At 30.8% G+C, this 17,071-nt stretch overlaps 1 protein-coding gene across 1 annotated transcript; it reads left to right on the plus strand.

The window, feature by feature from the left end:
• Window positions 1–955: 955 nt before the first annotated feature.
• On the plus strand, window positions 956–12,541 carry LOC143065039 (uncharacterized). The gene is made up of 4 exons (XM_076238335.1): window positions 956–1,107; window positions 3,614–4,359; window positions 5,917–5,974; window positions 7,292–12,541. The coding sequence occupies exons 1-4, from the start codon at window positions 999–1,001 to the stop codon at window positions 7,546–7,548; spliced, it is 1,170 nt and encodes a 389-aa protein (XP_076094450.1). The 5' UTR covers window positions 956–998; the 3' UTR covers window positions 7,549–12,541.
• The last annotated feature ends 4,530 nt before the right edge of the window (window positions 12,542–17,071 follow it).

Below are 17,071 nucleotides of genomic sequence, written 5' to 3' on the forward strand. Positions count from 1 at the left end.
TATTTAACAAAATTCTTCCAACAACACTTTACATACTGATACTTTAAACTACGCTCTGAATGCCCGCGATTTCGCGGGTGTGTTCTAGTGTATTTTAAACTGAAACACCATAAGTGATAGAGACCTAGGATCTTTTGATTTGAGGTCCTTAAATTTGGTCCAAAAAAATGAAAATTAGGTAAAGGTCAAGGTCATATTCTAATTTTTGAATTTGTCTTATTTTCACTCATTTTCATTAACCTTATAAGATATCGACAAATTATTTTGTATAAATTGTTAGTTGCGACATGTGGTAACTAAATAATTTTAGTTGAAAGGGTGCGTAAACAATGAATGGGAGTTTTAGCCCCTATCATATCTTAAATTATGTTTAAAGTGATATCACTTATTAACCATACATATTAGAGACTAGGGTCTTTTGATTTGAAATCCTCAGTTTGTGACCTTGAAATTGAGGTCAAGGTCATAGGTTAATTTGACGTTCTAGATTTTGACCTTTGCTTTAAATTCATATCTATACATCATAAAGCCATATGAACTGACATTTTAGACTGATTTTTATATTTTAATATCAAAATAGATATAAACTGGTGGAAAGGCCTTCAGTTGTTCTCTGAACAATTGGTTTTTAATTTTTATAGGTTTTATTCTATCATCAACCCAGCCTATTAGATCTTATAATTGAGAGTCCGAGGAATGTCGCCGTCACAAAAACTATATTTTCCATCCTCATACAAAGATTTCAATACATATACTTATGGTGTGAACATTCTTTTTTTTTTTTATGTCTCATTCCAAACCCTTTTTACCCAAGTTATATTATGTTCATCGCCTATGCACCTGTTGATGATAGGCCGAACTATACATGGGGCGAAAATGTAAGTCCAATCTAATCTTGTCACTTAGAAATCACATCTGCGTTTTAAACTCACGGAAATTTCAAAATGCTATAAATGCTTCAATTTGACATCGAATGAGAAAAAGAATGTTTTGGGAACATGGCAATTTTGAGATTATTATACAAAAAGCGACAATTTCTATTTGCAATATTATGTGTAACAACGTTCTGGATGATGTACATTTTCTTGTCCTTGCCTCAACCATCAAGTAAGCACTTTAGTGTGTCACTATGATACAAATAAATATACACTAAAGGAGTAGGTCCGGTAAGGACCGATTTTGGCCTCAAATTTCAGGTTCATCTGATGAAAGATTTTGACCACTTTTTAAACACTTTTAAGTGTCTATTTTATTTGAATTAATTAGTTTATGTGAAAGATTTTAACAGATTTAGTCATTAAAAACGATCCGATTCAAGCTCAAATATGAAAAATCTACCTAATATGCCGAAAAATGCCACTTTTCAGATGGTTTTTGGTAAAAATGAAAGTGGCTGCATCCGTGTTCATCCTGAACCTTTATATATGTTATGTATTATCATAAAATACAACTTACATTTCAATATTAAGGATGAACACGAATGCGGCCACTTTCGTTTTACACGAAAACCGTCTAAAATTTAACTAAAATGCCAGAATTATGAGGATTTCAGTAATTTAGCATGACTTAATGGTGCTAGTACCGGATATATGTGCATTGTATTGTCAAAAACAGCCCATATTTATGTAGTAGAAGCATTCTACTGTCCAATAAATAACTAAAGGTTTACATTTTAACAATTTTGTAAAACTGCTATATTTTGGGGCCAAAAAGGGGTCTTACTAAACCTACTCCTTTCTAAAAGTAAAATACTTTGATCAATATGATATCGGTATGGGAACTATCGTCACTGACTGTTAACATAGTACTATAGTTCTATTGGCTGCAGTTCTTGCCATTGTAACAATACACCTTATCGCTAATCCCGGCTGACCCCTCTGCTTAAACTTTTGACCTAATACACAATCACTTTTCCATTGTGGCATCAGATATTTTGTTTTATGACATCAAAATTTTACAGGAACCTGTGTGATATCCAGGTATGGCAGACAAATAGCTATTAGGTGTATTATTGTAGGTGCAAAGTTGTACTGTAGAAAAAATATTTACCATGCAATGAACAGGTACACTGATAACCTAAAAACTTCTGAAAACTTTTAAATAAAATGAAAATCATAATGATACAATATTAAACATGTTAAAACTATTCTTTGGCTAGCTGTTTTACTTTTTATTCAAACTTCAAGATATCTCATAAACTTTACCAGATATCATATGGATTATAAGATATCTTATATAGTTTGTAAAGTATTTTATATAGTTTAGAAGATAACTTATATAGTTTATAAGGTATTTTATATAGTTTAGAAGATAACTTATATAGTTTATGAGATATTGTCTATAGTTTATAAGAAATCTCATATACATGTAATTATCAAGTTATTTTATAAATTATTTGAGCTATCTTATAAACAATATGTATTAGATATCTTATAATTTAAACTATATTAGATATCTTATAAACTATATAAGATATTGCATAAACTATATTACATGTATTAGATATCTTAGAAACTATATAAGATATCTTATATACAAATAATTATGTCTATAATTGTTTGGGAACAAACCCTCTATATAGCATGATATAGTGTTTATACCTGTGTAGAGGTTAACTCTTCTACAGAAGAATAAAATTGTCTCTTTAGAATGAATTTAAAGCAGGAAGATGGAATAATGGCATTTTCTAGTTATATTGTTCATAATCTATAGCATTGTATTAATAATTTCTCTTTACTATACATTAATTGGAATGCTCAGTTTTCTACTCTTAAAGTGACAGAACATGCAATCTATTATGAACTATAGGAACATTAATGTTAAATCTAACAATAGAAATCTGTTCAAAACGTTATCGAGGCATAACTGAGTGGAATTTACATGATCATCACAGCTTTTAATTGAGATAAACAATAGTCTAAGATGATATATTTTATAGTCAATTTAGCAATCTAGACATGTGCATATTAAATTTAGTACATTAGTCCTTTATTGGTGCAAATGTTGCAGGTTATAAAATTGTAAATTGTGGATAAAATTGCTCTTTCAAAATTTCCATTTGCAAGCTTACACTGGGGAAATCTCCCGTACATATTGACAGTTGGCAGGTATGGGTAAGTGCAATTATAAGTAGAAAATGCACATATGCCATGTTTTGCTTCAAATCCAGTCTAAGCAAATATATCTCTCTAAAGAGTGATAACTTTAACCCTCTATAGAAGGGTTATCCCTCTATACAGGTGTAACCACCATATAGAGGCTTTGTTCCTAACCTGTATGATTTTGGAATGAATGTCACTTTTGCATGTACTTAAGAGGGCTCGCGGGTATAAATCGATTTTTATTTTGAATGTAGAATTTCGCTATTTTTTTCTATAAATAAACTTTATCCTATACTTAATCGAAAAATAAAATAAAAATATGTGGTCACAGTTCATTTAAGCTCACAATCTGCCTTCGAAAGAAGTAAATATGCATTAGGTTTCTGTATATGTTTTTCATTTTTATCAGAATGACAATAATATTTAATTTTTTGAATTAAGCAGAAAACGCTAATTTGCATTGATTTTTTTGTATATTTTTCTATTATCTGATTCTTTATTCTGCCTTACAGAAGCAGAAACAAGAACAAGTTTTTCGAATAAATTATTAAAGACTCAAGTTGTTCTAAGAAAAAATGAAGAGAAAAACTTGAAAGATAGAACTGTCAATAATGTTATTGCCAAACCAGATCTGGTCAAGAAACCACAACAGAGTGAGGTGAAAAAAGAACAGGATGAAAAGAAAAAAGAAGAGAAGACACCAGAGAAAAAAGATGAAACAAGAAATCTAAATTTAGAAAAGAAAACTTCTGAAAAAGATATTAAAATCACATCAATGAAAAAATCTGAAAACAAAACATCAGTGAAAGTACCAGAAGTAAAGGGAAACTTAAACATTGTACTGGAAAAAATTAAGAATAAAACTTTAGAAATGGGAAACGCTGTAAAAAATAAAACACTGGAAAAACTGTCAGCATTTGGTGTATTCCAACCAAAACAGTACAAAAAATTACAATTTCAGCAAGGTATGTGGCCTCTGAATTTATCATTGGAAGATGTTGGAGGCATAATGAAAGATACTGCTTATCTTCAAAAAGAAGAAAAAATTAGTATTAATTATCCAAAATTATTGTCATCGAAGATTAATGAGACAGTTGGGAATGAGACAATAACATTAAAGAATCTGACTATGACCAACAGTGTGGGATTCTGTGACTGTGTAGATTACGAGTGTTTTTGTTGTGGTCGAGTCGAGATGAAGAAAATGCATGTCAATAATACAGCATGTGCCAATTTTACTTTTATGACAAAATCTCAGGCAAGTTTTTAAAGTTTGTTTATTCTAAGGAGTTATAAGTTCTAATTTTGTTTACTGTAAATTTAGAATTATTGCAATGTTACTATTGCTGTGAAAAATGTGACAGAATCAGGTTTGCAATAATAAAAAATTGCACTCATAATTTCAGGAGTAGTTTATTTTGCTTCTTAAAATCTTTATAATCAATCACATTTATTAAGGTCTTTCCTTTTTCAAAAGGGAAAGACCTTACTGTATTTCTTCTGTTTATTATTATTATTCTTCCGCCAAACTTTGACGAAGTTAGCAGCCTTAACTGTAAGACGTGTCGCTTTCATGTTCACACTTTGTATCGGTGTCATGAATACCTATCTGGAACTCACCCTGTGAGTCGAAATATTTTGTCGGTTCGAAGTAATCCCTCCGAAACCCACAAACCTTGTTACCGTTCCAACACCGTAACCGTAATAGTTAGAAAAAAAACAAAGGGTGAAATTTGTTCAGGACCAGACCCCGGTTCTTCGTCACATTTGGATTGAAAGGATTCAACGACTCATTGGTAGGGTTATGCCCCTATTAAAATTAACCGGTGTCGGTTGGCCACTCAAACTCAGAAACCGTAAGTCGTAGACACCTAGGATCTTCACCATTCATCATCAATTCATGTGACTTTGAAAAATACCTCAAGGTCAAATGTGTATGTTGACCTTGACCTTTGACCTAACACCTTGTTACCGGATAATCTCAGAAACCATTATACTTACAGAAGTTTTGAATAGTGGAAAATGTTTGGGTCATTAAGGCGCAACTTTGTTACATTTTGACCGAAGAGATTTGACCTTTCTGTAAGGGGCATAACCCCTGATTTAGGTTTATGAAAAGACAAAATCAGCTTTTACTATATAACCAAAGGTCCTAGACCCATGGGGTCTTCAGCAATGACATTGGGGACTAATGACCTTGACAAAGGTCAAAAGGTCAAGGTCATGTCCCATATAGCGAATTATGTGTTTTTGACCTTATTTAAAGGATTTTCAGTGTGTTTTAAATGTTTTTAAGGTTGACCTTGACCTTTGACCTTACAACTTTTTAGTCGATATCTCAAAAACGATTGTACTTACAGAAATAGTAAATAGTGAAAAACGTTGAGGTGGATGAGGCGCAACTTTTTTACATTTGACAATACATTCTACGTCTATTGGAACATGTATTTTACATTACAAAAGGAAAGACCTCTCAATTGTTCAAGAACAATTGACATTTTAATTAGATCTTGCTTTTTTTGCTAGAGGTCAAGTATTGAAAAAAATAAATGCACACATACATTTCTGACTTTACAGAATCAACTTTGTCAAATTTTGGGAAGAAGTTTTAATGATTGAGTTATGCTGGTGACTAAACAAACAAATTTGTACAAATGGTGATAAATGCAATTAATATAATCTAAATAAAAACTGACATGGAGACTATTCATTTTACTCATTGGAAAACATAATTTAAGCGTTCATTGAATCCTAACATCTACTCCATCACCTAATTTCCAAATGTCATGATCATTGTTGATGCTTTTTTTTTTAGGAATTTGACTACAGATTTTCATTAGATAAAAAACTGTTGGATAAACAGATTATATCAGGTAAGTAATAAGTGGGCAATATACCTGTTCATAAGAACTATCATATATTTATTTCTGCTGTTTCATAATTTGGTTAATACATATTATAAAACATTTTTCCAACAATTCTGTTTCAACTAAATAACCAGTAATAATTTGACAGAGGTTTGAGTAATTGGTAGATATTTACACTCCACTCTGAAGTAACTGTATTATAACAAAGTCATTGTAGGACTTTCTTTGAGATATTATTGTGTCTAGGAGACACAAATGATGCCCAGCAGATGCCAAGTTTTATTCTAAAATACACAAAGATGAGCATATGAGCTCATAGGGCTATGGATCAGTGTAGGAGGAATTATCTGTATACCTGGTACTCCAAAACTGACAATGTTCAACTGTCTCCCAAAAGAGCAAATCTTGATAAAAATCAAAACCTGGACTACATGTACACCTTCAATACAAATGTATGTACAAACAGTCAGCAAAATGAAAACTTCCTATCACATTCAAACTGTAGGAGAAGTTATCTGGAATAGGTTTGCACCTCTTAGAAAGTATATACTCCAAAAATGACAAAAGTTCAAATATCTCCCAAAAAACAAATATTAATCAAAATAAAAACCCTGACCACATTCACACCTTCAATATAAATGTAAGTACATGTACAAAGAAACAGTCAGCAAAGTGAAAACTTTCTATCATTCAAACTAGGAGAAGTTATCTGGAATAGCTGTGCACCTCTAATGCCAAAAACCCTGACCACATGCACACCTTCAATATATGTACATACAGTTAGCAGAGTGAAAACTTCCTAACATTTAAACTGTAGAAGGAGTAGTGTGGAATAGCTATATGTACCTATAATGGGATAGATGGACAAAAAGATGGACAGATGGACTGAAGGATGGATGGATGGATGGACAGGAATAAAATAATATAGCCTCCAACTTTCAGTTGTGGAAGCATAAAAAAATCACAAGTTGTCAAAGTTCAGGGACATAATTCGAACTTTATTCATTATGTTTTACAATGTACAAATTGTTTTACAATGTACAAATTGTTTTACAATGTACAAATTGTTTTACAATGTACAAATTGTTTTACAATGTACTTATAGTTTTACCAGTGGCGGATCCAGAACTTTGCCTTAGGGGGGGCCCGCTGACTGACCTAAGGGGGGCTGGCTCCAGTCATGCTTCAGTGATTCCCTATATAATCAACCAAATTTTTCCCACGAAAAGGGGGGGGGGCCCAGGCCCCCCAGGCCCCCCTGGATCCGCCTATGTTTACAATGTACATATTGTTTTACAATGACTTATTGTTTATCTCTTACAGCTGAACAGCCACCAACAGTTTGCTTAGGATCAATATCTAAAATAGGAGCAATATGTACCAGATTTTTAAATGTGACATCAATAGTTAGTATACAAGAAGATCATAAACTTCATGTGGTGGGATGTTTAGAGTTCAGTTTGATGTTATATAATCGTACTGTTAGTGCATTCCCTGTTGACTGTTTCCAGTTACCTAGTCATCAACATAAAGTTAAAGAAGAAAAGGCTGTACATGATTTTGGTAACTGGATGCCATGATTTGGGATAGGGGACAAGGTGTTATATATTCTATTAAATCCTATTTATTTGTTGAATTCCTTTCATTTTGTTCATTCCTATTCAGTAAAAGGTTCAATCCTTTTGATGCAGGGTAATCTTCGAAACTATGTAATCTATAGATAATATAGCTTAAACTTGTTTATGTTTTAAAAAAAAATAATGTTCATTGTTTTGTTTATAATATATTATTCACATGCACCAGACACATATGTGTATATCTCTCTGCAATCACAGCATTTGGTTGGTTCACAAACACATGAAAAAAATGCTTGTGCTATAATAATGATAATAATGATTGTATACATTATACATTTTCCTGTAGGTTTGTGTTTTATTGCTGTGCTATTTAGATCATAAGATTTAAAGTCTAGGACATAATATATTCAATCTCAGCTTTTGAATCTGCAAACTTTTGTTTATCTTTTTCTATTTCACTAATATATAATAATACAATTTACATGCATAAGAATGCTTTATATCAGATAACAAAGGATAGAAACTGTTTAAAAGAATAACTTACTATAGGAAAATGGATGGAATGCTAAAGCATGTAGAGAATCAACTTAGTATTAATGACAATTAATTTTGTTAGATTAGGGTTTTTTTATACTCCAACTTTGAAGTATTTCAGACAAGTATTTCAATGATATCCAAAAGAACCAACCCAATATCAAATTTTACTGTCCATATAACAATCAAAGTTCACAAACAAATTAAAAAATAAATCAGCATAGTTTTGAGAAGGGGTAAGTAACAGCTCTTATCATACCTTGTTCTTTGTTTATTCCTCTCCCATGGCTGCCAAATTTAATGGTATAGGGCTTATTAAAAATAGTAATATTTTGTAAAAATTAAGTGTTTTATGATTTTTGTAATAGTAAAAATTTGTTTACTGTAAGTGTTTTGAGATGTATGCGATAGTAATAGTTTGTTTTATTTAAGTGTTTTGAGATGTTTGTTTTCAGTAATCAAATAATATTATTCGAAACTTTAGTAAATAGAGTGCTAAATCTGTCTTACACCATGTTATATCCCTTCATTGTTCTAATCACTGTTGTAAAACACTTTTTAAAAGTAGAATTGCTTTTTGAAAATTGTTAGTATAGCTATTTCAAAAGTTTATTTCTAATTTATTGATGAGTGCAGTGGGATTCAACTTACTTGCTAGGAGACATAAAAAAGGTAAATAACTGCATGTTACCAAGATTTGAAAACTCAGTTGTGTGGACATATTTTGGCAGAGATTGATTAGATTCCAAGTTTTAGGGTTTCGTTCTTCCTTTGAAACCTATTTACTTCTTTACTCATCACTGGATTTACTGGTAGTTATTAATAGATTATCGTTGGTCATCTCAATGAGATTGATTTTCTTGCTTTGAGTATTGCGAAAGTGAGAAGAGCTTTTGTGTTGAAATAAGCAATGATAATCTGTTTATCAATTTTTTACCTATGACGAGGTTGATAATTTCATTGAATGAATGAATTAATATATTTTATTGCAGAAGCAAACGTAATGCTATAGCAAAATAACATAATATACGATTACAATAATGACAGCAAACAAACAGAGAACAACACAATATGGTCGTAATAAGCACATAATTACAACTGCTATGCAATGATTATTTGTGATCTTAACTTCCATGCCGCATTAAGAAATTTACACAATTTTTTAGTTAGACTATTTGAGCTAGCCTGTAAAAGAAATACCAGCTAATTTCATTGACAACAGCACGTGGGCCCTTAGTTTCTAGCGATAATTTTAAATATCACTCTTCTGTGCTGAGAAAGGAAATTATCAGTTGGTAAGATCAAAGGAAAATTTCGTAAAAAAGCAATAAATAATAATATACTAACACTGTTTTTATAGAAATATTTGTTATTTCTCCATTAGATGTTAGTAGTGTGAATTGTGTTATTGTAGAACTACTAACTTTTAAAGAGTGTTTTATAATGTGGAAAACTGGGCTATTGAAGAAAGAAACAATGTCGGGGGTTGGGATTTGATGACATCACCCATACAATTGCAGATTATTTTGCATACATAATCACACAATTTGAACTTGGTTACCTGTGCCCACCCATACAAAAATAGTCAAAAAATCCTTCCAACCCCGCATATATTTTTTTATAGAATAGCCCTTAAGATTTTCTGAGGTTTGAATTATTTAGGAAAATAAGATATTTTGAAACTAACATAGTTATATAATTTGTGTGTGAACAGATCTAATAGTTTGTTATTAAAATTGAAAAATAATTTAAAGAAAATGTATACAGTGATGCTTATAAAACAATTGCAGAATAATACTAAAAGAGCTTCATGGAAGATAACATGATACTGCATTTAAGAATTGAAAGCTTCTTTTTGTAAATTCATTGGTGTGTTAAAGCGTTGACTGAAGTACATTTTGTATGAAGCACGGAAGCACTTCATTCTTAAAATGTGTGCATGGTCAACTCTTTTACAATCCTATGCAATTACAAAAAGAAGTATTCAATACTTATATTTTTTTTTGCTAGGATCATGAAAACACGATTTCTATCAAGTTTTTCTTTCATTTACCTGTGCACTTAAATGTTGGAACTCTTGTCATCATGAATGTTGCATTTCATTGTTAAAAATTTAATTTTAGAAGGTCACACGATTGCTGTTAGCCAATCAAAATAACGTATCATAATGAAACATACATTATGTAATTATATGTATGTACACGTGGGAATTGTATGTACATTCATATTAGAAGCAATCATACTCATTCTTGTGATTAATACTTTTACATGCCACACACATAGATTTGCTACATACTCAAAAGTTCATTAGAAACTTTTGATTTTTCTTGGTGATAGTTATTTTAATTTCTACTAAAATTCCTGAAAATCAAGTTACCATAATATTTATTGACTTAGTCTTTTTTTATCATGGTATTTATTGTTACGACATTAATCATGTTTTTTGTTAAGTTATAGAATTGCATATCATTTTGTATTTTCACAGTTGTTTCTTAGATATGAGTGTTAATTTGAATTAAGGTCAATGTTTTTTCCTAAAGATACAAAATGTATACATGTAGTAGTTTTGCATAACATATTTGTAGTATAAAATAAATATTTAGATGATTGTTTTGTTATGACAGAGATTGGGTTATTTGCTGTTAACACCATTATCAACAGTTTTGATAAATTCATTCAAAGAATTTCTAATGTTGAATAATAATAAGCACATTTTAATATATCTTATAAAGCACTTTGAAGTATGAAAAAAACTCAATGTTTTATTGATGCTAATTTTCGTGATTCTCACAGGGTCATATCATTTTCGAAGAATAAAGTTTTGCATTGTAAGTATGTGACTTGAAGTAAATTATTTATGTGATATGAAGTTTTATTGTTTAAAGGGAAGTAATAGATCATGAGTTAATTATCAAAATTATATGTGAAATCATTGTGTATCAATTTATACTAGATATAATGCTACACAGGAAACTTTATTGGCAGGTTTCCAGGTCTCTGTATGTGCATACATATTGTTAAAAATATAAAAAAAAAATAACAACTACATGTACACTTGATTACATTATTATTTTGTTTCATTGCTTTTTCATGTCCAACACTACCTTGTCAAAAGATATACACTTAATTGCTGCATTTGGTTTTTATCTTACTAAGTTTACATTTACAAATTGCAGTATCTAACATGCTTAAGTGTTGTCAATTTGGTGGTATTTATTGTTATTTTTCATTTTCAAACTTAGGATGAGTGTTATCAAGTAATGACTTCACCCAAAACATAAACAAATATATGTTCATAATAAATTCACTGGGGTTCCCTCCCCTTTTTTAGCTCACCTGACCTGAAAGGTCAAGTGAGCTTTTCTCATCACTTGGCGTCCGTCGTCCGTCCTCCTCCGTCCGGCGTCCGTCGTCTTGCGTCCGTTGTCCATAAACTTTTACAAAAATCTTCTCCTCTGAAACTACTGGGCCAAATTTAACCAAACTTGGCCACAATCATCCTTGGGGTATCTAGTTTAAAAAATGTGTCCGATGACCTGGCCATCAAACTAAGATGGCTGCCATGGCTAAAAAAAGAACGCAGGGGTAAAATGTATATTTTAGCTTATATCTTTAAAACCAAAGCATTTAGAAAAAATCTGACATTGGGTAAAATTGTTGATCAGGTCAAGATCTATCTGCCCTAAAATTTTCAGACGAATCGGACAACCTGTTGTTGGGTTGCTGCCCCTGAATTGGTAATTTTAAGGAAATGTTGCAGTTTTTGGTTATTATCTTGAATACTATTATAGATAGAAATAAACTGTAAACAGCAATAATGTTTAGCAAAGTAAGATCTACAAATAAGTCAACTTGACCAAAATTGTCAGAGAACCCCTTAAGGAGTTATTGTCGTTTATAGTCAATATTGAACAACTTTTTTTCATTTTTGTAACTTGTACAAAAATCTTCTTTTCTAAAACTATGGGCCAAATTTAACCAAACTTGGCCACAATCATTACTAGGGTATCTATTTTAAAAAAGTGTCTAATGACCCGCCTACCAACCAAGATGGCCGACATCAGTAAATACAGTAACAGGTGAGCGACACAGGCTCTTGAGAGCCTCTAGTTTAAAATTTTTAGATATATAAAAATAATTGTCTGTCAGTGAAAAAAAGTCTAGTGTTTAGATCCTAGGATCTTAATATGAAAGAAAAATTAAAATTTTGATAAATTGGTTCTGACATTTTATACTCCCCTAGATTTTTAGACACCCAATAATACTTTTTTAATCTCAACATTTAGTACAATGATTTAACATGTAAATAAACTCATGGCAGTATTATGAATATATTTAATGTGATATACATGTGGTAGTTAGGTATATTAGAGTATTAATTTATATCATTATGTACTTAATGTGAATGTAAATTCCCATTATGTAAATTAAAAAAAAACTTCAAAAGAAGACATTGTTGAAACTAGCCTTGTTTTAATTTGGTGGAGCCATAATAGTGTCACATATAATAGAGCACCTGAGATCCCCTGGTTTTTGATGGGGTTTTGTGTTGCTAATTCTATTTCAGGTACTTTTTGGGTAAAGATTGCGTAACATGCATTCACACCCTATAGAACTGACTTGATATCTAAATCTTCAAAGGTTAATCATAACTTTTGAGATACACAAAATATAGTGCATTGATCATAACATTCTATCCATCCTATCCATGAACATTGCCAGATATTTATCAATGAAATATATGATATTATACTTGTCAAGAACATAACATTACTGGTGCAGTAATTTAATATCTGTTAAAAGAATATCAATGATACCATTGTTAAAGTAATTGTTAAAATTAAAGTTATCTTCCTTTGTCCATAATTGTAGGACATCCAATGCTTTATACAAGGCAATGCTTAATTTTACTTCTCACTAATAAATTTAAGCAATTTTCACACTTCATTGAATACAAGCACTTTGATTTATGTTGTGTTGTGTTTTGTTGTTTTCCTTTGTTTTGCCATTATGTTCTCAGTTTATTTTCCTTTGTTTTGCCATGATGTTCTCAGTTTATTTTCCCTTGTTTTGCCATGATGTTCTCAGTTTATTTTCCTTTGTTTTGCTATGATGTTCTCAGTTTATTTTCCTTTGTTTTGCCATGATGATCTCAGTTTATTTTCCTTTGTTTTGCCATGATGTTCTCAGTATATTTTCCTTTGTTTTGCCATGATGTTCTCAGTTTATTTTCCTTTGTTTTGCCATGATGTTTTCAGTTTATTTTCCTTTGTTTTGCCATGATGTTCTCAGTTTATTTTCCTTTGTTTTGCCATGATGTTCTCAGTATATTTTCCTTTGTTTTGCCATGATGTTCTCAGTTTATTTTCCTTTGTTTTGCCATGATGTTTTCAGTTTATTTTCCTTTGTTTTGCCATGATGTTCTCAGTTTATTTTCCTTTGTTTTGCCATGATGTTCTCAGTTTATTTTCCTCTGTTTTGCCATGATGTTCTCAGTTTATTTTCCTCTGTTTTACCATGATGTTCTCAGTTTATTTTCCTTTGTTTTGCCATGATATTCTCAGTTTATTTTCGACTTATGAGTTTGAATGTTTCTTTGGTTTCATTTGTCTCTCTTACATTGTTTATCAAGCAATCAATATGCTAATTTCAGTTTTCAAATATTTGAATAATGCTATCATGTCCAGACAACAACATTTTGGTTTCAGGATGAAATCTTTTGTGCAAAAAATAATTTTCTACCAAACTTGGCATTATAATGCCTGAGAGACGAGGAAGATGTCTTTTATTTTTAGGTCAATTGATCCATCCTCTTTTTGTTGGGCTTCAAACAATAAAGGTTACTATTGGTGTCATACATATTAACAGTGGAAGACTTAAACGGTGTACCACTCCCCTTTGACGAACACGTTTCTAATGATTAAAATGGTTTTTTAGGGATAATGAATATATTCAGTTTTCTAGTTGATACTGTGAAATATAAAGCTTCTTTTGTGTATCCATGGAAGCATTCTGAATGTATTTTCCATAACATATTGCAAAAAGGTTTATAATAATTAAAAATGTATAAATCAGGTAAGGCTGAAAAGTTTATCCCAGACAATATCTGATGAGCATATATCCGATTTATACCAATTTTGGTTAATAATTGTCAAGGCATGAAATCCAATTGGCTTTTAAGCCACTAGGTCAATGGTTAAGGGGATCACAGCAGTATTTATAGACTGATTTTTATTTCCATTATTTTACAAAAAATCGCAACTGTGAATACTACAGGCACACAAATCTGTTTCTTCTACAACAATTTCTTAAAGATCACAAATCGTCTTATACTCCTTCTACTAAACATATGATATGCAGTAATAACATTAACGGTACCAATTTTCCTGCACCACAGATTCGTGTCATTATCAGGAAATCCAACACAGGGTTGATGTCTTAATGCAGACTATTGCAATTTATCTGTCAGCTTTGATTACAAAAAATACCTTAGAATTAGATACATCACAAGGGTACATGGTGATTTTCAGGGAGAACCTTAATGAAGCTGTTGATCAATCATGTCATTATTCTTTAAAATATAACTTCTTCAGTGTTTTGGGACTTGTTTCCTTCTGTTCTTTTTTTGTGATTTTATTTTCCTCTAAGGGAACATAATGAGTTTTAAAGGGGGGAAATTACTACCTCAAAATATTATTGAAATTATTCCAATACCGAATCACTATCTTCTAGGTGGATAGTACCACAAGAACTTTTTGTTTTTAATCTTTTATTTGTTTTTCAATAGTCAGGATTTTACACACCCCATTACACTACCACCTGACAATGGTATCAAGGAGTAAATACAGAAGAAAGAAAAAAACAATATACAAAATGTATCTCTTACTAATTAATTTTTAACAATAAGAATATTTCAGGTTACATATAAATTGTATTTGATTTATCTCTCTCTCTCTCTATCTCTCTGACTTACTCACATACAACACTGATACTTTCACTCATCTGTTTTGCTACAATATGTATCATGACTTACTTTTTAATACAATTGTTTTAAGAAATAAATTTGCTCATAGTTTATAAATTTTTTTTTTCTTAACTAAACATAGATAATATGACAACAAAACTTAGTTAAATATTACATGTAAAGGAGACCAACATTTTTTACAAACTTGGACTTTATTATTTTTCTTTGCAATATGATTTTCAAGAAATTGGTATTTCTTTATTTTATTCTTTAACTCAACCATATTTGGTTTGTTTCATTTAATTTACATTTATATGTATAATTCTTTGTAATTATGATTAGTTGATTCAATAATAAACTTTCATGCTTGCAACCAAGAAACACATTCTCTTTGTTGAGATCAAAGTTAACAAAAAAAAGTTTCACAATATTGTAAAAAGACTGCCACAATTGAAAAGTTATTGGGCATTCAAAAACAGGTGTTCAATGGTTTCTTCTCCAAGTTTACAAAAAGTAAATAACTTGGTATCTTTGAATTTGATTTTGTACAAAAAGGTATTAGTTGCTATAATTCTATGCAAAAGTTTATATTGAAAGGTTTTTAAATAAGCATCTCTACAAGATTTTTTCGTTATCATGAAATATTCTGACCATTCTGTAGTATCAATAACTAACAGTTCTTACCATTTAAAAAATTTGATTGTTGATAGTTGAATAACTTCATCTACTAACTTTTTATATACAAATTTGGCTTTTACATTACACCTGATTCTTTTTAAAGAAAGTATCACCAGTGTTAGACTTATCTAAATCTTGATTTAGACGGTTCTCTTCAGAACATTTTTTTCATAGTGTATATAGGGATTTTTGAAATCAGACCATAATATTTAATAAGATTGTTGGTTTGTACTTTTTCTTGAAATTGCTCAAATTTATAAAAAATCATATTTTCACGATTAATAAGGTCACTTACTGACTGCACACCCCCTTTTCCCATTGAATGTTATATGGGAAATCATCCAAAGAAGAAAAGTTTAAAAAAAATCTAAGGATAAAATGTCACTGACAGAAATCTCAGTAATAGGTTTTGCAGCGGAAAAGCATAGTAAAACATCCTTCCAGGAAGATTTTTTATATCTTTTAGAAATCTCAATCAGTTTTTCTTTCTGAAGATTTGAAACCCTTTCACACCCATACTGCATAAGGTCTGACGTGTAACAACTGCTGCCAGCCACCGCTAGGGTTTGCCAGCAGTCTTTTTATGCAACTAATTTTCAAATAGATATTAAAGGAATGAAGATGTACCATATTAAGTCCACCTTGTGAAATATCACCAATAAGTGTGTTTCGCTTAATTTTGTCTGGTTTTCCATTCCATATGAAATCATAAAATAATGAATAAATAAAGGCAACAGTAGTATACCGCTGTTCAAAACTCATAAATCTATGGACAAAAAACAAAATCGGGGTAACAAACTAAAACTGAGGTAAACGCATTAAATATTAGAGGAGAACAAGACACAACATTAAAATGTAACACACACAGCAACGGACTAAGCATTAGACAACATCCGATGAGAATAACCAATATAACATCAAAACCAAATACATGAATTTGGGATAGAAAAGTACCGTGACACGTCTTATAGTAATGTGAATTAAACTCATCATAGATACCAGGACTAAATTTTCTATATACGCCAGACGCGCGTTTCGTCTACAAAAGACTCATCAGTGACGCTTGAATCCCAAAAAGTTAAAAAGGCTAAATAAAGTACGAAGTTGAAAAGCATTGTGGACCAAAATTCCTAAAAGTTTTGCCAAATACAGCTAAGGTAATCTACGCCTGATGTAGAAAAGCCTTAGTATTTCAAAAAATTCAAAAATTTGTAAACAGTAAATTTATAAATATAACCATATCAATGACAATTCATGTCCACAAGCAGTGGCATCGACCCAGTGGTTGTAAATAAACTCATCATAGATACCAGGACTAAATTTTGTATATACGCCAGACACACGTTTCGT

The sequence above is a fragment of the Mytilus galloprovincialis genome, chromosome 2 (assembly GCF_965363235.1).
Source record: "Mytilus galloprovincialis chromosome 2, xbMytGall1.hap1.1, whole genome shotgun sequence".
Taxonomy (NCBI): domain Eukaryota; kingdom Metazoa; phylum Mollusca; class Bivalvia; order Mytilida; family Mytilidae; genus Mytilus; species Mytilus galloprovincialis.

Bases quoted from the DNA above. Each gene is read 5' to 3' on its own strand.
- LOC143065039 (XM_076238335.1), top strand. From the start codon at position 999: ATGGCAATTTTGAGATTATTATACAAAAAGCGACAATTTCTATTTGCA. The intron at 4,360-5,916 runs GCAAGTTTTTAA...TTTTTTTTTTAG, and splicing joins CTTTTATGACAAAATCTCAG to GAATTTGACTACAGATTTTC. The intron at 5,975-7,291 runs GTAAGTAATAAG...TATCTCTTACAG, and splicing joins GGATAAACAGATTATATCAG to CTGAACAGCCACCAACAGTT.